We start from the raw sequence: 22,447 nt of genomic DNA, 5'->3' as shown, positions 1-22,447 counted from the left end.
TCTGTTAAACGTAAGAGCGAGAGAGAGAGAGAGAGAGAGAGGGAGAGAGAAACTGGGAGAAGAAGAAACTCTCGTTGTTCCGATCAGTTAACGCTAATGAGCGATATATTTGGAAGACTGGCAAAACTGGCCAGAGCGAACGTTTCATACATGCCTCTCTCGCATGCCACCAAAAACAGTATACTTTAATGCTTCTACTCGGAGCCTCTTTTGTTCGTTTAAATAGCGAACAATAATTTTAATTAAGAATACCACTCGACGTACGTACGTACGATCGATGCAGAGGATGGTCAAGAGTACCGATGACCTAAAAATCGTTAATTGTCGGACGAGTTATTATCTTTGGCAGACTAATTACCATCTTAAGCTTTCACCTTGAGACAAGAAAATGGACCATCGCCCGTCTTTCGACTAATTTGTCATTCGAGAGAAAAAAAATTGACGAACTGACTGTGGCAGATGGTTAGAGTCTTTGGTTAAAGACGATCCTCCGGGTTTATACTTGGCTCTGAAATGGAGGCGACGAGGAGACAGTTTTTGCAGCGGACAATTACTACGCAAATACAAGTTTCAACGAGACAAGTGTTACCCGTATTAGGTCTCGTACGTCAATGTGGACACAGACACAGAAGCGAGTGGACGAGCGTGTATCGTGATCAGAGGCGAGAGACGAGCCGGGCACCAGCTACCCTTGCTCCTGACTGTCCGCTTTATCTCGAGACTTGAGAAAACGCAGACGCTTCGTAGCGAGGCTAATCTGCCTGGTATCGGGGCCCTAAAACCGCCGCCAGGAGGCCAGAGACAACGGTAATAGGACAGGGAACCGCGTCTACTGGAATGCTACGCGAACTTTGCTATATACACGCGACGTGGAATAAAACGAAGCTCCATCTATCTCCCTTGTCCACTGACAATAAGAAACGAAGAATTTGTGAGAGAGACGCGAGGATATTGAGAAATAGATTTGTGGCTTTCCGATAACGACATACATCGATAGAATTATATCGTACGATATACGCGTATAATAGACACGCGATATATCTGAAATAGAATTATGTCTTTCTGAAAATGATACAAATTACTGGAATTATATCATTCGTATATTTTATAAGTGGGTGATTTGATCTTCGAAAGTCTCGTTTCGAATTTACTGTTACTCGATTCCAGCGAATCTTTTCTATCCTCCACTTTCACCCGTTACATTACACGCGAACAACGAAAAAACGCCACAGTATGAAGATGACGAATCTTGCAATAAAATATGATAACGAGCCATTGTTTGTTACGAGTAGCATCTTAAAGAGTAAAGAGACCTTGCGATCACGCAGCCAAATAAATTAGAAATAAAAAATCGCTATTAGCGAAATCATCGATACTTAAACGATCGCCCGATCTTCGCGATAAAAAGAACGTACACGAACCAGTGAGCCAGTACGCGATTAAAGGCCGAACAATGCCGGTCCCGAAAGATCCCGTAGATCGCAGAGCAACGATTCGCGTAATTAGAACGGGACCGTGGTAGATGATCAGATTTTTCAACGAGGCTACCACGATCGCGACAAAAGAACTCGAGCGATATGGTTCGCTCGCGAACGCAAAACGACAGAGATACCACACGGTGGGGGTTTCGTTGTATTGTTTGAAGCCGCGACCGAGATTATTCATATCCACGCGCGTACGTCGACGGCACACTGTCGATTAGTCGTCGCGATGCTTTTGATCGGCGGATCGTACGAACGTGACGATCGCCAGGTTGAAATCTCCTATCACTGGCTATCAGCTCATTACGCTAATATTCACTCGGAATGCCAGACCGATACGATATCTCGATCGTGCCTCTCGCGATTCGCAAAGGCCTTTTTGCGGCTCTCTCTCTCTCTCTCTCTCTCTCTTTCTCTCTGTGTACGTGTAACCGTTGCATACGAACACACGTTGTGCCATTTTTGGAGCTGGTTGTGTTTCACCCATTCCCAATACCGAGCACTTTCGCGAAATCATATCCGCATTTGCGATCACGTCACGGCTTATCGACTCGATTTCGTTTCGAACACGATACACGACCTCCTGCTCCGAGTAGTTTAAACGCTTTTCAAACAGATGTTCCTGCTCGTGATTCTGCCCGCTGTTTTCGTATCCCGTGTTGAGTGCGAGTTACGCCAGCCAAATTCAATTATATTGGCCGTAGTGTTGCAACCTGAATTCGTGAGATACGAGCGTATAAAGAAGAAGAAATTAAGAATCGTAAATTCTCTCGGGGATTGTTAAATGGTTGCACGTTCCGCGTTACATTCCTAATTTAACGGCTAACCCCCGAAAACAGTAGAGGAGAGAAGAAAGACGGAGAGAGGCTCGACGCGAGCTCTTCACTTAACACGAAACACATGTCGGCCGCATCAAGCATGTTCCCACCACGAATCTATTAAACCTTATCGAGGGTAGACTATCAAAAAATTCTCGGAACAAACGCGCCCGGTCACGAGGCTTGAATACAACGATGAAAAGAAGAGGGCGGGAGGGAGAGAGAAGAGGAAAGAGCGAAAAGAGGAGAAAGGTGGGACAGGAAAAACGAAAGAGAGGAAGAGATAAAGGAGAAATCAAGGCAAAAGGAAAAAGAGGCCAGTTGTGTGTGTCCAGCATCGGAAGGTACATCGCGGTTATCGGCGTAAAGCCGCGTTTACACGCGTGTAAAGCTGGTACGAAGGCTGGTTGACACCGTAGCGGAGAGGGCCAGCGGAAGGAAGGCTCGGGAAGGAGGCCTAACACACGCGGACGGGATAAGGGAGAGAAGAGGAGAACTCGCAGACACCATTCCAACGATGCCAGGGCCGTGTCGTAACAGGCTGGAGTGACACCACAATGCGGTGTAGCAATTTGTAGGCTCGCCCTTCGTCCTTCCTCCCCTGGTGTCTCTCTGGTGCCGCACAGCCTCCAGCAGCCGCCTCTTCCTCCGCTGTATTTATGAGCTGAGTCGAGAGAACGCCTGTATCGGTTCCTCTCGCGCCGCGGTTAAGGCAGGAAGGACGATGCAGGGCGCACGAAACGAGTACACACACGGCCTTCTTCCTCTTCTTCTTCTATCCTTGCGAGCAACCGAACCCGCGCCGCGCGCCGATCGACGACGAACGTATATACCAACGGAGCAAGAAGACGAGGAGGAAGAAGGGGAGAAGAGAAGGAAGAAGAAACGCGAGTGAAAGAGGAACAGACGTGACTATGGTAAAAGGAAGATAAAACGAGGGGGAGGGAGAACGAGATAGAGAAAAGGAAAAGGGTGATGAACAGAGAAGGTGGGTTGAACGGAGGAGGATCGAGAGAAGAGAAGGGCTAACTAGACGAGATCAACGCCGCGATAGTTGTCTCTCGTGCGTTTCTTCGCGAAGAAGAAGACACGAGGGGAGGGAGAAGGAAAAAGAAGGTGGACCGATGGCGAGGAGAGACTCGACGAGGTGGAACAAGTTGGCGAACAGGGGAAAACAAGAGGGATAGAGAACACAAGGGGAGAGACATTTGCGGCGGTTGTGGATTCATGCGTTTGCGCGGAATAAGGGACCCAGGCGAGGAAGATAAGGGACGCTGATGGACCTTCCTCTTCTCTTTGCTTCTTCTTGTCTCTTTCTTCTTCCTTCTTGCTTCTTCGTTCGCCTTTTCTCGTCTTCTTCTTCTTCTTCTTCTTTCCCTTGCTTTCCTGCCATCCACGTATCCACACGTACGTACGGACAAACGTATACGTACGTGTACAACGTTCTTCTTGCTTCTCCGTCTTTCGTCTTCGCCGTTTGCTTCCTCTAGTTCTTCTTCCTCTTCCCTTTCACGTCACCCGCTCATTGCACACACCAGCGGCCGATCGACACTGATAGCCGCAACGACTGTTCGCGGGTAACCGGCCACGACGGAATTTGCGACTTCGCTTTTGTGCCTTCCTTCAGGATCCGGTCAGGGAGGGAAGCGTGCCCCTTTGTAACCGATAGATTCGAGCACGAGATTTCGGGAATCTTCACCCGGCCAATTGAATTCCTTTCCTGCCCTGGCTATAACCGATTCCGAGAAACGTAATTAACCGTTCCGCGTTCGACCGCTCTCTCTCTCTCTCTCTCTCCTTTTTTCTTTCTCCTCCGCACAAGCTGTCTTTATATAAATCGTACGGAACACGGTGGCAGGTGGTATCCGATCGTTACGCTCGTATCTTTCGCTTATTTCTATCTTCTCTTCGGATATTTTCAAATACTCCCACCATTTAACATTTAAGCGATACATTAGGATCTTGAATCGCCTCGGATCTTACAAACTTTCTTGTGATTTCGTTCTTAACGTTTCTCGTACGTAGCCTCCCTTTTCTCATTATCACTGCGCATAACTCTGTTTGTTTTAACAGTTTTTTATTTGCCAGTGAAAATTGTACAAAATAGATACAGTTGAATTTTGTATACAAACTACTACCTTGCATCTAACATAGCATATTTTATTTTAACGTATAACGATCTTTGACAAAGCTTGGACGAAATCTGCAAAAATACGAAACACAGTAGCAAGGCAAACCGATAAGCGGATTCAACAAATCCCAATAGCACGAAGATACACAGACGGAAAGGCCGTGTACTCGGTAAAGAAAACGAGGCGAAGGAAACGTTGAAAGATGAATATCACCATCGAGAAGAGACAACAGCACGATCTGCTGAAAAGGATTAATAAGTGAAGGATTCGATATTTAACGCTTCGACGACGATTACAGCAGGAACTTGGAGAACGCGACAATCGAACCGTACGAAACGATCCTCCCCAGAATGGTTTTAACCCCCGTGTCCAGACGAAACGAGCCGATGCTGCGCGCAGATATTACTTACGGGCAACACGATTCAATAAAACATCGTATAAAATCATTGGTTATTAATTTGACGGCTACGCTCGACGGGGGGTGATTGCTGCTTCTCCGCGGGGTGCCTTTTATCCCTGGCATCGTCGATTACCGCCGCGATACAAGCGGAGATCCAGCCTTCTCCTGTACCTTGCCACGAAGAGGATTCGATATCTCGCGACGTTGCTTTTTCAACGAAAAATAATCGAGATATTAAGGAAGGCAGGTGATAGCGTTTCGACCTGTTCACGCCTCGCGGTGTAAAGCAGATTCAACGGAAGCGAAGGCTGAGAGTGAGAAATAATTTTCACGCTAACATTTATTACCTTCGCACGATTCGATTCAGAATTCGATATATTTCTCGTACGACTGTCCCTTGTACTATCAACGTCTGTTTCGTTCTTCGTAGAAAAAGTATAAAATCGCGTATTTGAAAAATCCCGTAATTGGTATGGTGATTATTCTAGTCAGGTAGACAATCTGTTCAGAAACTTGCGGATAAGTGGAAATATAAAAGATGTATCGTTACAGTATCTTATACTACAATTAGTTTATTTACAATAAGTGAATTAAACTGATGTTGCTTACACAGGAAACGATGGTTGTTTAATGTGAACTAATCACAATAACGTATTATAATTAAGGCGACTAGATAGTTGATTTGCAACTCTCGTCGCCACGAATCCAACGCTCTCTCGACAACGCTAGTGTCACGTAGGAGGCACAAGAAATCACGAAACCGATAGATCGCCGGTGATCTCCTCGCGTCGCAGTTCGAACGTTTCGCGAATAAGGCGAAGAAATTGAACTTTGTACACGATAATAGAATTTATTATGCAAATCCAACAGAGTGACGGTTCAAAGCGTTACAAGAGACTGGGGCGAGCGCTTACTTTGGAGTTTTTATACTGAGGTTTTAGTCCCTCTGGAGGGATTGTCGTCTGGTGTATCTCAGAGACGCCTATTCCGTTACTATTTGGTTATTGTTTCGATGCCTATGGTATGCAGGATGTCTAGCTTATCCTGTTACAGTTTCCGAGCGGATGGCCTTCTTGAGCGTGTGACGCTACTCTCTCGACAACGCAATTCGCACTCTCCGACTTCTCAACTCGCAATAACTGTTAATTTATTTTTGTCCCTTAGCACGCCCTTGTCTTTTGTCTTAGCCCCACCACGCACATGTTCCGTTTGTTTATCTCTTAGGCCTTTCGTCCGCGATACTACATTATCGTATGTTGCATCTACTCGTTTTATTCGAAGCTTACCAATGTACATCATCGAGTAGCTCCTAGTACACGCGATAGCTCGCGACAAATATTTCTCCAATTAACTTTCCATCGACGAATTCCTAATTCCTACTACAATTTACCGTGTAATCGGTTCGCGTTACCGATAGAAAATTCAATAACCGTTGTTCTCAATTAAAATTCCGTTAAATCTTAGTTTAATCGTATATTCCATACAGCAAATGCAAGAGAAGCAAGAAACCAACGATTCGCCGATCCCTCGGCGATCGAGGCGAATTCTTAGTTCGCAGACGGAAAGAGTCGCTGCAACCAGGAACCGGTAATAACGAGTCGGCGATGACGCACCGATATCCAAAAAGGTAAAACAATTTTCTCTATGCTGCTTGCGAGATATCCCGATGATAAAACTGACTCTTGCAACGACAAATTTTTCACGTGTATTCAAGGTAAAGAGGGAATTATGCGGACGAAGAAACCGAAAAGAAAAACGTTCGTACGCGTTTGCTGGATACGAAGAGATAAGAAAAATCGGCTGGTGACGTCAATTATTTTTAATCTATCGCGTTGGTTATCGAGCACGAGGACCGTGCCTCTTCCGCGAAGGACGTATCTCGCCGTATAAGCGTTTAATCGCGCGCGTCCTTTCCGAAATCGGCGAACTTTAGTTGCGCAACCGGCCGACGCGCGTATTTTAAAGTCCTCCGCGACGATAAGCGGCAGATAGGTTAATCTTTAAAGCGATCGCGTTGCACCGTCGCGAATTTCAGGCACGTACGAACGCGGCCGACGAAAAGCCAGGAAATTTGAACAATTTCGCGAAGAATCGTTCTGTAAATACGAAACTATTCAAACGCTAGTATAAAAAATTATTTATTGGAAACAGCGTTCGCTCTTTTTCGTAGAAATAGCAGCCGACTGACTATGCATCTAGATCGCCTGTCTTGGATCTCGTGCCGCTAATTAAGACGGTAATAAGATACTAATCTTAAGCTCGTAAAATTTTCTAAATACTCTTATAAACGTTATAAAAGTACGAAGTTGCTTTAGAAGTACGAAACGTCGGTCGAAACGGTTAAATTAAAAATACAAAAAGCGTAGAAACTTCCCACGCAAAAATTTCGAACATCTATTGTTCCACTCCTATTCTTCGAATTACCGATCTCCCGTCGCGTATCCATCTTTCCTCGCGTATCACTTTGACCACCACGTTGGTCACATATCACCGGCCACACGGTTTCTCCTGTGACGCCATGGTGGTCATTGGTGACCGAAGCGCTTCGACTTCTTACAATTGTAAAAATTGAATGAAAATTGGCAGTTAGGGCATTTTGAATATAACCGATAAATAGAAGATACTTTGAAATAAAAAGTGCTCCACTGAACGATTAAACATTTTTATTAGAACATCGATAAAAAAAAAATGAGAAGAAATATCGCATCCAACGGTGCACTGTGTTAAAACACTTCAAACATAAATATGGCTCATCGATATAATCTGGACAATAGGTGGTCACCTTTTTCGTCCGATTCTTAGCAATTTTTCATCCGAACTGTTCAACCAAAGCATTCGAAGCCGAAGTTACCCCGAAGAACCCGCGCAGAAGCAGCGAGTGAACCAAGAAAGGCCTGCTCGTTTCACGATCGCTCGTTATTAACTCAATTACCGTTGTTCCCAATTAGCAGTCACGCGCGTGGCTCAACGTGCCACGCAATAATTACAGGGACATTAACGTCCAGGTGACAAAAAAGCGGTCGAACATCTTTTAGAAACTTCCACGAAAATTACAAAAGGGGAAGAGAAAGAAAAGGAGAAGGATGCGAACGATCGGAGACGAGAGACGACGTTTTAACACGTTGACTGCTGCGTCACCCATGTTCGGATGACAGCAAAGTTTCTCCTAGGGCCAAAGTTTCTCCTATTTGACAATTTGCGAAAGATCGTCGTAGGTATTTGAAAAAATTTTTCATAGGAAGTAATAAAACTATTGAATTGCTTTATAAAAGTAATACGAAAATGGTTTATTAAGAAAATTATTTAGAATGTAAAACTTTAAAGCATTCTATACAAAGCTGAGGTTGGTCGGGATAATTTGGACAATAAGTTGTTGCTTTCTTTAAATTCTCTCGTATCTTTGATCAGTCCGTTCTTTTATCCGCATAACATAGTTTGTATGCTCGTCTAATGCTTCTTCCGGAATTATTTTTCCGAACGACGATATTATGCTGACTCCGTCGAAGACAAGGATTTTTTGTATTTTCAGACGACCCTAATAATTTTGCAGCTAATAATTCTCGAAATATTCTAATATTTACATCCTTACTTGTTGCAATTTTGTAAACCGTCGAAGCGTTTGCAACAGAAATTCCCAGAAGGAGTTGAATGCCAAGTTTTCGGTACCATTTGATTCCTTTTCTAATTGTGGTGGCATAAGAAAGCATTTGATCGGAATAATGTATACCACACTCGTGACCTGAAGGAGATCTCGTTGAAAACATTGCGCGACAGTCAACAGACAGCGTTAAGAATAACAAACGCGATCTCGTCGTGTAACCGCGTGTTAAAACGGTTGTCCAACTACGAAACAATCATTGAGAATACTCTGCAGACTAGGAACCCTTTGGTAATTAACTGCTCGAGTTACAGTGACTCTTATCAATATCCAGCATTATTCCTGTCTATTATTACTAGCAACGATAAACCTGCGATCGAATCACATCCTGTTCTCTTCCCGTAGAAGAGAATAGTTTTCCTGTGTAATCTTCGATTAAAAGTCCTCGAGAACTTAGAAACTTTGAAAAAGGCAAAAGAGTAAGATAATAGGAAACGACAAGAATTGTGAACTTGCCCGCTGTGACAACCGTTTAAACGCACCAATTTACATAAAATATTGTCTTTTACAAAGGAAAAAAACATGGATCGCTAAATGATACTTTTACAGCTGATCCTTAAGTATTTAGAAACTTAGAAGGAGCAAAAATATTAAAGGATAGAAAGTAATAAGAATTATGAGTCTTCCCGGCGAGACAACCGTTTTAACACACTGTGTGCGGCGTGGCGATGAACAGGATGGAAAGAGGAGCGGAGAGGAGAAACACCCGGTTCGACGAGTCGCGGCCACGTGAAAGTGGCCGGCGACTTTCGTGATCGCGGGGGCCACGTGATCCAGCCGCGACACAAGGGCGGCGAGGGACGAAGGATCCCGTCGGAATCGGCACCCGCGATCTCGTCTGGCCTCGATCGGTTTTACGCCGAGATCCAGAAACGTATACGTATACGCCGAGATACGAATTCGTGCGGCCCAACCGATCCCCGTTTTGCCAACTCGATACCATCGACAAAGGTCCTGCGGAGTCGTGGAAGCTTTAATTGGTGGCTGTAGGTACACGAGTGTCGCGAATCCGCCTGATTGCGTAAGAGTTCGCCAAAAAGAGACATTGGGAAGCACATTGGGGATGGCGAGCGAAGAAATAGAAAATTAGCTTTACGAAAAAATAACGAAGAGACTTTTCATTTTTTCGAATACTTTGGACGCGAATTCCTTTTCTTTTTTATAGAAAAGCAATTTGTTACGATTGTCGTTGTATTTCGTGTATTGTTTAAGATATTAATTGGATCGTTACGTGTGTATTTAATCCTTAATTATAGAATTTTTGTTTTATTACTATGATCTAATGGAAGATTTTTAAAACTGCAATGTATTTGAATGAAAAACCTTTGATAAACAAATATTAGCGAATAGTTTGAATATAGATGTACGTGTAAGAAAGTTAATGCTGTCTGTTAGTGAAATGAAAAAACCATCTCATACGCTTATTTGTTTTTACCATTTCACTTGAATGGAAATGCGTCTGCATATGCATACAGTGAATTTCGCTATACGCGTCAGCGATCAATTTTAACATCAAACAATTATATCGCACTTTTACTGTGTAGACTACACGAAGTGTGCTTTTTCTTCTATTGGTATACACGTGTCTGTGATAAAAGAACTATTAGTGTTGAATATATAAAGAAAAATGTTGTCTTCCAAAATTAAGAATTATAGTTTATAAGAATTTTGCTTCTTACGAAGAATATACGGTTTGTTTCGCAATAGACGATAGTAATGTCTAGGTTTCAATGTGTTGCTGTAAGAACGTAAACAGTAATCGTGCCGTAGAATTCCAGAAAAGCGATACAAAACCATTTCGAAGTAAAGACGCAATAAGTAGAATACGTTAATACGACCGAAAACAAATTTACCAACGATGAACTCATATATAATAGTATACATCAAAGATAATATTTGAATATCTACTTGTAATAAAATGGCGACAAAATTAATATATAATGGCTTGTGACAGATACGTATCTACTACGTATATATGTAGATATAAGAAATTTATCGAAACATATTTCCTAACTTTAATACATTCCGATACACGTTGACACTTCAACGTATCACAGCGTTATATAATAAAATATTAATTCCAATGATTTGTAACGGTATTATACCATTTTCTCTGATTAACGTACAAATGTGAAATGCAATGATTTCTATGACATTGGCGTACGCACGCGGTTCGAACGCTGCATGTGTGGTCAACCACGTGATCCGCGAGAGCTCGAAAGGTCAGCTGACAACAACCGACCTGTCGAATGACAACTGTTCTCTCCCAATACCAGCTAACCTAACATTCCAATCGATCGAACGAAACAGATACAAAAAAATTACAGAAAAGATCGTGCACATGATCGATTCTCTGCGAAAGAAAGATAATTCAATATCCCTGTAACGTTAAATCTCGATCGAATAGCTTCGAAGTTATCTACGTATGTTCCCGCCAATAAGATATCACGATACAAAACGCTGATTGGCTAGACACGTTACGCGGTATCGAGCTCGTTCGAAAAGATATAACCGATAAAAAATGGCGGAAAGAACTGTTGTCTCCGAGAAAGAATTCTAACCGACGCGAATCAACCGAGACAGTTTGCATGGCACGTAAGCGCCGACTGGAAACGTGGTCTGACAAGCAAAGACGCCCAATCACCTGTCAAGCAACGTGGTGGCCGGCTTAAAAGCACGCCGTCGAGAAACCCGTTTTTCCGGGTTGCAAACACGATTTAACATGCGTTACGTGAGAAATACGAACACGCGGAACGTAGACGAAAGAAAGCGACAGAGTCACGGGAGAAATGAAGGAATCACATATCGGTTACGACTCACGTTTCAGTGGTTTTGGATTGCTCTGCTTGCGGCGTGACATCCTCTGCGTTCTGCCATCACCAAATCAGCGTCGACATGCTTGACATCGTTGCAGGTACGCGCGAGAAGACGAAGGTCGGTCGTCCCAGATCGTCGTAACGTTGTTGACATATAACAAGTGACACAGCACACGAAACGAAAATTTATGGGTAGACGAAACAGGTTGATTTGTAAGACGACAAAGCCAGGGAGACAAAGAGATAAAAAAGCAACGAACAACGAACACTTCGACAGGCACAAAAATACGATTTTTCCGATCACCGGACAATATACGTCTCTGATAAATGATACTTCCTCGTCGATTCCGGATTGTTCTTTTAACCCGCTCTTGTGGTTCCTTCTTACCCCGTGTTCGCAATCGGTTCTCGCGTTTTTCACGCACAAACGCCGATGAAAAACGTATACACGCACCACGACGTACTCGTACCGCGGCCGCTGTCAGCGAGCAACTAAACAAACGCGATACCAAACAACCCCCACTCCTGAAAATGCAGCGTGACTACGTGCTACTAAGTAGGGGAATCGGCGAGGGGAGAAGCTCCGCCCATTACTCGAGTTCAGCTTTTGAAAGCGGGAAATTTTAAAGATGCGTTTACCGGCAGAGAATGTTTGTCGAGTGTATCAGATGGCGGTAGTGCGTCGATGTACGTGATATCGATTATCTGAAATTCAAATTAAAGGAATCCGAAAGATCTCCGAAAAATACTGATAAAATAAGTGATAAAAATTAAGATAAGCTATATCATTTTTTCAATTATAGAAGGAATTCAATGATTGATGCAAAATATTATATAAATATAAACAAAATACAATCTCAAACGTGATGATCGATTATTGACGTTAATATTGATGATAACTATCTTGGTTTTTATTTTAAAAAGCCTGCTTTATGAATAGCAAATAATTTTTGATGAAAAATAGTTATAACTATTGGTTGGTAACTTGGTAGAAGTTCTCTAGTGACATCTACGGCCAAATAGTGTAGTTTTAACATATAATGTAGTTATTCTCATCTGGTAATCAAACTGAAATTTTTTAAATTGGCAACGGTAGACATCAGAGGCATCATGTGTACCGACAAAAATATATTTTGCACTATCTGCTTATACGTTTACACGAATCTTAATGTTAGTTAGAATTAAATATAGATTGCATAAATAAAATTTGAATTTCATAGTTATGATTTAAAATTATAATATCATCTTTTCGTATCAAGCTACAAATACATGTTGTTGAAAATTATTTTGTTTTAATTAATTTCTTTAATTTGTCATGCTTTCCTATATAATTCTATCCTAATCCTATATAAATATATTAATTCAATTTTTATTTCACAGGTAAAATATTTACAGTTTTATTTTACAGGTAAGATATCATCGTCGATGCTTATTTCCCAAGGTTGAAACTTCCACTCAAGGCATTTTTATCCTCCATATTTATTTGCTTCTTCGGCCGTGGATGAGAAGTATGTATCCTCAATCCGATCCAATTTTTACGTGGCACCGTTTCTTCGAATGTAAACAAGTCAAAGACCAATTATTCCCACTTCTATTACTGAGAAAGAAAGATACGTGCTATTTTCGGTCGTACAACGAGACTGAACTCAGACGATGTACCAAATGCATTCGCAATCGAACTTCGCGATATATCGAACACATCTCCGCCAACAATACGAACACTGTCCTCTATCGAACATACTTTTGGCCACGAGTCGCTGTGAATACGCGTTACTTTCCATGAAGGGCTATGACCTGTTTAACAGACACGCCCCATGCTTTCAAACCCGTGGATAACATAAAGCAAAAAGCAAACCGAACGCAGTAATAGACACTGTACGCTATACTTACATAAATCGCAGGTTTTTATGCATTTATGGAAAATTTAGAGGTGTAAACATTTATTGCTCAAACGTATCTATAATATTTCCTTGCTTATATTTATAAAAGTATGAAATTGCATTAGTATTCGCAATCTAAACATAATACGGAATTCTATACTTCAACTGTAACGAATACGGAAGATTTCGAAGAACAGAGAAGAAAGAATTTGAAGGTTAAGTCGGAGGCATCGCCAAAAATAAGACGACAAAATTGTCAACAATTGCATTTGTACAACAACAAACTACAAATGTAACGTATAAACGATGAGATATGTAGTTGTAATTCTGTCGAAGTGCTGTCTGAAGGTCGGACAAAGGAAAAGACGCCGCAAGGCTAATGGCGAACGCAGGAAATTTAAAAAACAAAAATAGTTACAGAAAGGAACCATCGCAGTAAGACAGTCGCAAAAGTAAATACGTATTTCCAATCAATGCGTAATTCTAATTATATAAGCATAATATAGTTTTGTAATCGTATCGAGTAATAATTATTGAATAATTTAGCATACAGTACTGCTGCAACAAAAACACTGATGAAATAGCACGCCCTTAAGTGAACTCAATCGACGGATGCGCGCGTCCGCAGGCGAGCCTTCGTGTTTACGCAAACCGAAGAAAAGCGTTACCTCCATATTTTCAAGCAAAGAATCTCGAACCTTGATAACTCGTATATAGATAAACATCGAGATTCTATGGAAACATTCTCGAGTTTACCAACTTTTCCTTACTACGTATTACAAAACAATTAAGTCTGATAGTTCAATTTTATTGTTTGATAAAAATTTTAATTTTGTATACTCATAGATAGATTTCATACATGTCAAATAAATTGTATACCAGTATTATTGCGCCGCTACTATAATCCTTGATATAATCCGTGTCACAATAATCTGTGATATTACAGTAGCGATATAAAAATTTAATTTCTATTTGATATTTAAGATTAAGATTTCGAATTAAAAAAATTTCTAAAATTTAATATTTAAAACACGAACCTTGTATCTTTAACCAGTTTCCTACTTAAGCTTTATTTCTTTTTGGCGTCTTTCTTGACACATACTAAACACCGTGGTTATTTTTGTACGTGCTTTCCTCCTTTGTTCGGTGCACGTTTAAAATGCGCGTAACGTGCAACGTTCAATCACTTTAGTCATGTTATTAATTAAAATTGCGAAACAATACGACACGCTATATAATACGAAGATCGGGGAAGGTCGTGCGGTCGGCCTTGAAGCCCTCTACGGGGAAAGTAAGATAGAGGAGATACAGGTCGAATGTTTTGAACGAAATTCGTTCGATACAAGATACACTTTATGCTTGGGGGCCCGATTTTTACGAACTTTCGGTTAATCATACCGGATGCTTCTCTGTCACGTTCTCTTACTGACTTAGATATTTATTTTAAAAACAATGTCAGCGATACTTTTGCAGAGTTAACACGAAGCTAGCGATAAAGCATGAACAGAAAACGCACACACGATCATCGATCACGAGTTCGTCGAATGATTCCGTTGTTGTCTATCGTAAACATTGGTAGCCATTCGTCAAATCGACGGGACGCGTGGCTGCTCACGAGAATCGATATAAGTTAATTAAAGATTGTAAAATTATTAAGAGCGACGAATAACACTTATAGTTCGGTTCACTATACGTATACTTGATAAGGGAATGATGAAATACTAACTAAATTTTTTGATAAGGGCTTTCGTTATGAAAGAAACAACTGAAGTGATTTACACTTCGTTATTCTTCTAATCTTACCGCGTATTTTCCGATCGTTCATGGGAACCGTTGTCGATTATTCACGGCGACGTAAATAAGCATGGAGCGAGACTATCGAGTGTTCTAATCGTTTTACCAATACAGAGCGCAGTCGAGAACGATAATGCACAGAGAACAGTGAAGATATCAAACGATAAAATCAAATTTACTAAAGACACAAGAACACTAAGGGAAAAGAATTTACATAGTAATATTCCATGCGATTGCTCGCTGCGTGATAAGAAGCTTGTTCAAAAAATAGCGATAAGGAACCAATGGATATACGTAGAAAGTCACATAGAACGTGGTCACATGGAACTGATTCACGATTCTACGCCTTCACCTGTTTCGAACCGACAAAAATCTAAGAATTCGTTCAACGATATTGTACGTTTCGACGTCTAGTCGATGCAGCAGGTCATTCTCTTCTTAACGAATCATTGCAATATGCATTGAATATGCATTAATAAAAATACGCAATTATGTGTGCCCTACACCCAATACGATTAAATAATAAGCTGCTACGGCAGCTCTATTTTCAAAGCCGATTATGACGTACATAGATTGTTTCTTTCAACGGCTTCGACTTCGAATACAGAATAATTTGAATGTCACGAATTCCACTAAGACGAAGTTAAATAAAAAGCCTCTTAAAGAATTGCGTCAAGGGACTCGTAATCCGAGCTCGTTCATTTGTTAAAAGAAGAAAAAAATACTCACGCGTTAAGTTTTAAAAGGAGATTCGTAATTTCGAAATCTTTCGAATTCTTTTTATTTCATTTCGTCAATTTCATTTCGTAAACATGATAGATGATCAGGATTCGACACCATTACTTTGCCAAAGTGAAATATGGTCACATTATAATTGAAATAAATTAATAATCTACGTATTTAAACCTCCTTAGCGTCTCAGTAGGTCATGTTATGTGAATTATATTAAAGATGATGATAGATAGATATTTTGTATGTTCATAATCTAACTAGCCCATATTACGATTTTCTATGAGACGAAATTTGAAGGTATATATTTAAAGACAGAATATAATGATTCTCGTAACACGTAGATTTCAAAAGTAGAAAGGAGCCAAATACAATATAATAGATTAATGACGCGCAATAAACATCAGTTGTCAAGTTGTTGTTTGTAAGTTAACTATTTGTTATCTTCTTACGGCCCCATTTTATTTTAGTGCGCAACCGCGATATATGGGCCACAATATGAACATCGTCTCGGTTTACGGAGATTTCCGCATTTCCAAGAGAGACGTCGTGGAAAATCACTACGCGTTCATAGTAACAGATTTATCAAAGGACAGAAGTTTTTTCGACGCAACCGTTCCATGTAAAAAGCTAAAAATACAAATACTTGTATCTATGAATGGCACCGATTATACAGCATAGTGCTATATACGGTCTTCAAGGCGAATTCTACTACGTTTGTATTCGAAACATCATGAAAAAGAGGAACAAAAGAATATTCGCTAAATATAACATTCAGCGAACGATAAAATTATTCCATTTTCCCTATATGAGCTGTCTTTAAACGATCTGGCTTTAAATAAATACGGCTGCGAATTTCTGCCGATGCAGACATTCGATCAATCAACCAGCCGACCAATTTGTTCGGCAGAGAAGTCGCTGCAGAAAAATACAACGGGATAAAGAGAATGATGGAAGAGGAGAAGGGAAAGAAGAGTCAAAGACCAGCACCCGTTCGAGCTGAATTCGAATTAACCAGTCGCAAAGTAGGCGACCGATATATTTAACGGCAGACTGCATCAGAATGCTTCCTCGTTAAAATCCGACCTCTCGACAACTTCGCTTTCCTAGATTTTTCAGTTACCTGTTCTGTTCAACCCTCTCCATATACCACGCGTGTATATACATACGTATATTGTTCCTTCAAAATACAAAAAATACTCGAAGAATGAGTTGAGAGAAATCCAGATGCAATAAACCAATAAATATCAGAGCGGCTGCAGATGCATCGTTGCAGACTTTAGATACGTTGAGGGAGAGTGACATGACAAGGATGCTGAACGGTGAAAACGACATTCCTAGAATCGTAATACATTTTTCCTTGTTTATCTGTTAACAACAAAACATCTTCGAGAAGGTCAAAAATGGTAACCGGATACGGAAAAGCTATTAAAAATGAAATCATCGAAGCGTCATACGCGGTTGTTTATAAGAAGGAAATATTTATGCAGCGAGCTTAGAAACTCTCACGTTACAACGGGGCAAAGAGGGGGGGGGGGGGAGAGTAAGTGTGGCAAAAAGGCAATTCGGAGGCTCGCCGTGGCTTGCGAACGTTCGGTCGCGGCCAGACTACATCGACGAAGAGTCGCAGGAAGAGAAAAAGCGGAGAGATAGAAAGAGCGAGTTAGATAACTTCGAAAGGAGGTGTAGGAGGGTTGAAGTTGCATGACGCTTGGTGAGCGCAGCGATACCATGACGTATCGACCGAGCGCGCCACGCAGACTGACGTCATGATCACGGCCTCAGTCAGACCGCGAGCACGTGAACAGCACGCTGGTGATCACGCGGTCGTCGGCTGATAGTACTCCGCTGATTGGTCAACTACGGCGAGCCCCTCCACGCCATTGGTTCGAGCGAAGCGCGCCGCATGATCACACACACAACTAGCACGGCGTGTCGAGCCAACCGACCTGAGAAAGCTTCATTGCATTACCAGACGTTCAACGGTTACGTCCCTTAACCTTTTTTCGCTCGAAATACGGTATACGTGAGACCGCGTTTTCCCATCAACGGGCGAGCCTCTTTAACGTAGAACATACTCACGCCACATTTTCTCTAAAAAATGGATGCTAATCAAACACCTCTTTCACCACCGGCCTCACCCCAATTCAAACACGTAAGTGAACGTTGAATTAAAAGTACCGCCACTGTAGACAGACTAGCTGCCCGCGAAATATGAACGCAGCTGGAAACGGCAACCTAGCCCTGTTTCACGTAATTCATTTTACATCACAATATGTCTTCATTTCTATTCTTATTTCATATCATTTCTACTAATTTTTTCCTTTCTCTCGTATTTTTCTTTGCTTCGTACATTTTTTAAAGATTTTGTAGATTTTCTGTTTATAGTTCTTCTAGTTTATATTTCTCTGATGTAGTTCTTATAATTGAATTCATTACTTATTGCTTAATTAAAAAATTATCTTTTCTTTCCAGATTGAACCAACGATTCAGTCTTCGTTCAGCGTTGCAGCACTTTTGGGAGATAAACTTCTACAGAAAACGAAGGCTGCTGATATAAACGTGAAGAGAAACGATGACGGAAATGCACGGCCTGGTTTACCTCCAACTCCACAACCTTCTGATTCGGAAGAAGATGAACCTTTCCGAAAAAGGCGATGCGTGGAACAATGTGAATTGGCAAAAGTGAGTATTATGTTATCGATACTAATAGCCTTCTCAGTATGCATCTTCATTGCAAAACTACCTTTTTTTGATTTTTTCTACCCGATCGGCAGACCACTCCAATGTACATAGACGCATGCGCGCATGCTTTATAGAGTTGTTTTGCAAGATGACCCCATTTATTGCGTGCACATTGCGTGCGTTCACTCGTACACCATTTCTGATGCTTATCCTTCGAGCAAATGGTTTATACCTTCTGATGGTAGTCTTTGCAAAGTAACATTTGAATCTGTATTTTCCAAAATATATAGATGTCTCTTAAATGAATGATGAAAAGAGCTTGCTATATTTTCACTTCTTTTTAATTTTTTTCTACATAATAATATAAATACAATATTTTTTTCGATCTATCTAACAAATTTTTGTTAATCTGAATATCTAAAGAAAAGAATGAATTGTTACAAATTTGTATTTTTTTAAATAGTTACTCTTAGACGGTACGCCACCACCAAGTCCAGAACCAGCCCGTGTTTCGGTGATAATGCGTGCCAATCGAGATGGTACCTACAGTCCTGCCAACTTGATACCAAAGATTACCACGACATGCTCACAATCAGTTCCACATGATCCACAGCATATCTCCAGTTCACAGTCCGAATCGACTACGCGGCAAAGTACAACGGAGCCGGAGAACATACTGAAGAGTCTCAAATTTAAAATGAGTTTGCGGAAAGAAGAGATTATTGTAAATAATAAAAATACGGACCGCGAGACTGTACAACCAAAATTACATCCTCTAGCACCAAAACCTGCGCCGATTATGGTAACCGGACTTTTAGGATCACCTTTGGTTCTTCCACGAGCTCCTCTTTTATTAGTAACTGCGCCTACAACTACAACAGCATCAAGTGTAACTACACCAGAGTCAACTGCACGACGTCGTGTTTACGAATGTGAACATCCAGGTTGTGGCAAAAATTATTTTAAGTCATCTCATTTGAAAGCCCATACACGAACCCATACAGGAGAACGACCATTCTCATGTCCCTACGAAGACTGTAGCAGACGATTTTCAAGAAGCGACGAACTTTCACGGCATAAGCGAACGCATACTGGAGAAAAGAAATTTGTTTGTACTGTTTGTCAGAGAAGATTTATGAGAAGCGACCATCTGGCGAAACACGTTAAACGGCATACCAGAGATAGGTCTTCATCCGCGAGTGTCTCCGGCGCTCAACCTTCTGTTACGCAAATGACATCCACACCTTTAAGAGTAAGCCTACTTCCGGTTATAGCACCACGTATAACACAATCGACTCAACAAATAATTGCACCGCAATTAACAGTTTGAAAAATACGAGAACAGTGACCTGGTATCACTTAATATTTAAACCTGTATTTAAAGCAGTGAATCGAGCTTTAATTATCGCAGAATTAAAGACCATTCCAGCATCATGAGAATATTAAGATTGTCTTTTGATGGATAATCGAAGGCAATATTTTACGATAACAATAGATATTCTCTGTGAAAAAATTTATCCCAGGAAGATTTTCGTAAGTCCACGATCAAACAATAAAATTGGCGGGGAACATATCGACTTTGAAATCTGAAAATTGCAAGAATACGAGTACGCCCCTATATATCTTTTCCGATGTGTGCCACAGTGTGATCGTGTAAATTGAATTAATAAAAGCGTACTTAAAAGGAAAGAACTTGAAGGCACAAGGAGTGGTGATAAGTCATAAAATGAGGCTTTCTTTGCCGTCCGTGAACCAAGTACCTAAGTGTGACTGTGATCTGTGATGCATAAGCGCGTTGACCGAGAAAGAATATTTATTTAAAAATGTAAAGACAGTTTTTATCAATTATATACATAACGGCTATGCAAAAATGTTAAGGATTATGCTATTTTCATTATCTTCAACTAGTTATACATATATATATATTAATTAAGGTCATATCTATCTATGTGTATATATGTATATACATATAACTCGTCCAGTTAAGTGATATACTAGACGAAGTAAGACTTTAATATTATGTATAAAAATAAGTTTTAAAATTTTTTCTACAGAAGCAGAAATTAATTAAACAACTTATATACTTTCATATAAAAGTATCGTTAATATACACGAGACTTAGTACACCTTACACTGTCCTTCCTGTATCCTCAGACATCTAACTATATATACATTATCGATTTACAAAAGTATCTTAATCAATTTTATGTAATTCTTATAATTAGAGATTCTCGCTTGATCAACTTTAGTAAGTGAAGTGTTTTATAAATTACTTAATTAAATATAATTACTAATTTTGACAAAAATGATCCTTGTTATATTTTTTATAGATTAACATAATGCAATACAATATTAATAAGCGAAAACTTGATAGTAAATCTTTAATTTCTCAACTTCATAAGAAAGTAAGACCAATATACATAAATAAAAGATCATAGATCAAGATGACTAATGAAAGAGAAAAAATTGCTAGTGCAGTATCTGTTGTGTTTGCACTACATGCCGTAATAGAACATGACTAATAATCATTAATTATTATACACTATTTCGAGCCCTTAGTTATTTTTAAATTTCGAACATATCATAAAACTTAATCGTTAACAACTGTGTTCACATTGAATTTTAAATAAATGAAGTAATAGAATGTGATATCATTAGTTGTTTAAATATTCGACCATTATTTATAGGTATTATGTGAATTCGTTCATTCAACTTTTAATCTGAAAAATATAAATACATTTCAATTATATTTTGATTAAGAATACCTCTTAAGTATGAAATATAAATTACATAGAATGTTAGAACATTAGAATATACATACAGCAACGCATTCAGCAAATCATATCAAAGTGAAAAGTTTCCATCACGCATCATACAGAAAGCTAGGTTGTGTTCAGATACGTGTGTAGGATATTATCCTCGTTGGTTAAAATTCACTAAGATTGCATTCAAATTTAAATTAGACGATACTTTTTCAAATACCAAGATCACATGAAAAAATTGCTTTTCTAAGAGTACATAAATTTTATACAGTTTTTAATGTACAAATTAAACTCACAAATATTTCTGTTTTTCAATAATATAATATACGAATGTGCCTTGTATATGTATTTACTGTATGAGAATATACATACTTTATTATGTGTATTATACATACTATTTTTATTATACTCATATTATTTTTTATGTATATTGTTAATAAAAAAAAGTAATCCACGCAGAGAAAGTAGAAAAGTTCCATTGTAAGCATTATCACATTCTTTATACGCGTAAAAAAATCATGTTAGCGTCAAACATAATTCGCAAGGTCATCGATTGAGATAAGATTTTTTATCAATTGTATGTATTTGTGGAAAAACTGTATTGCCCAAAATACGTGTTTTGTAGCAAATATGAATACACTTTCGAATATTTCTGCGCTTAATGATTTCTGTATTATAAAACTAAATTTTTCCAATACTATTGAATAGGCTCTGAACGAAATTACTGCAATATATGTAATAGCTTCAATTCAGTATTATTTGACCAAAAATTTATGCAGATACATATGTATGTGTGGGTTAATTTTCTTTCTTTGCGTATTGTTAGTAATGGTATATATATTTTATTAGCGCTTTCTTTTATCATTAAAATGTTATCATTAAAATAATCCTTAAAAATGTAAGGGACTAAAGAAATATTCAAGAAAAGAATCGTAACAAGTTTTTTAAGCTTTTGTTTATATTCTTGGCAAACTAGCGCGAACTAAGTTATACAGGTCAATTTAAAGACATGATCCTCATTAATGGCTTCTCACGAAACGTTGTGGTTTCTTGCATCAGCCAAGGACTTGAGTTCTTTTAATATTGTAAATGTCACAAACAGGTGTGGGACCGGTAGATGACGTAAAATGTCCTCTGGATTACCCTTGCTCGTTTTTATTAAAATTTCTTTTTGTTATTAAAACCGTAACACGTGTTTCTATTTTTTTATTTCTTCTTTTGTTAACTTTACCGAAATAGTAATCTAATAATAATAAAGAATTATTTGCATATCAAAATGTATAGACTTATTA

General features: G+C 39.6%; 2 protein-coding genes and 1 long non-coding RNA gene across 3 annotated transcripts in view; 1 reads left to right on the top strand and 2 right to left on the bottom strand.

The window, feature by feature from the left end:
* Ush (Zinc finger protein ush) overlaps positions 1-11,807 on the bottom strand; it is a 198,239-nt gene extending 186,432 nt beyond the window's left edge. The window contains exon 1 of the mRNA XM_072020143.1: positions 11,310-11,807. Coding sequence (XP_071876244.1) covers positions 11,310-11,349 — 40 coding nt within the window. The 5' untranslated portion in view covers positions 11,350-11,807. The remainder of the gene's footprint in view (positions 1-11,309) is intronic.
* A 5,840-nt stretch (positions 11,808-17,647) lies between these two features.
* On the top strand, positions 17,648-20,489 carry LOC139996078 (uncharacterized). Its single transcript, XM_072020147.1, has 3 exons — positions 17,648-17,863; positions 18,184-18,393; positions 18,857-20,489. The coding sequence occupies exons 1-3, from the start codon at positions 17,810-17,812 to the stop codon at positions 19,721-19,723; spliced, it is 1,131 nt and encodes a 376-aa protein (XP_071876248.1). The 5' UTR covers positions 17,648-17,809; the 3' UTR covers positions 19,724-20,489.
* Positions 20,490-20,687: 198 nt separating this feature from the next.
* LOC139996085 (uncharacterized) lies at positions 20,688-21,486 on the bottom strand. The gene is made up of 2 exons (XR_011802129.1): positions 21,215-21,486; positions 20,688-21,113 (listed from the first exon to the last, which is right to left on the bottom strand). It is a non-coding gene; the product is annotated as an uncharacterized lncRNA (long non-coding RNA).
* Between the last annotated feature and the right edge of the window lie 961 nt (positions 21,487-22,447).

The sequence above is a fragment of the Bombus fervidus genome, chromosome 17, assembly GCF_041682495.2.
Source record: "Bombus fervidus isolate BK054 chromosome 17, iyBomFerv1, whole genome shotgun sequence".
Classification (NCBI taxonomy): domain Eukaryota; kingdom Metazoa; phylum Arthropoda; class Insecta; order Hymenoptera; family Apidae; genus Bombus; species Bombus fervidus.
This window is presented reverse-complemented; position numbering and strand designations above follow the sequence as displayed.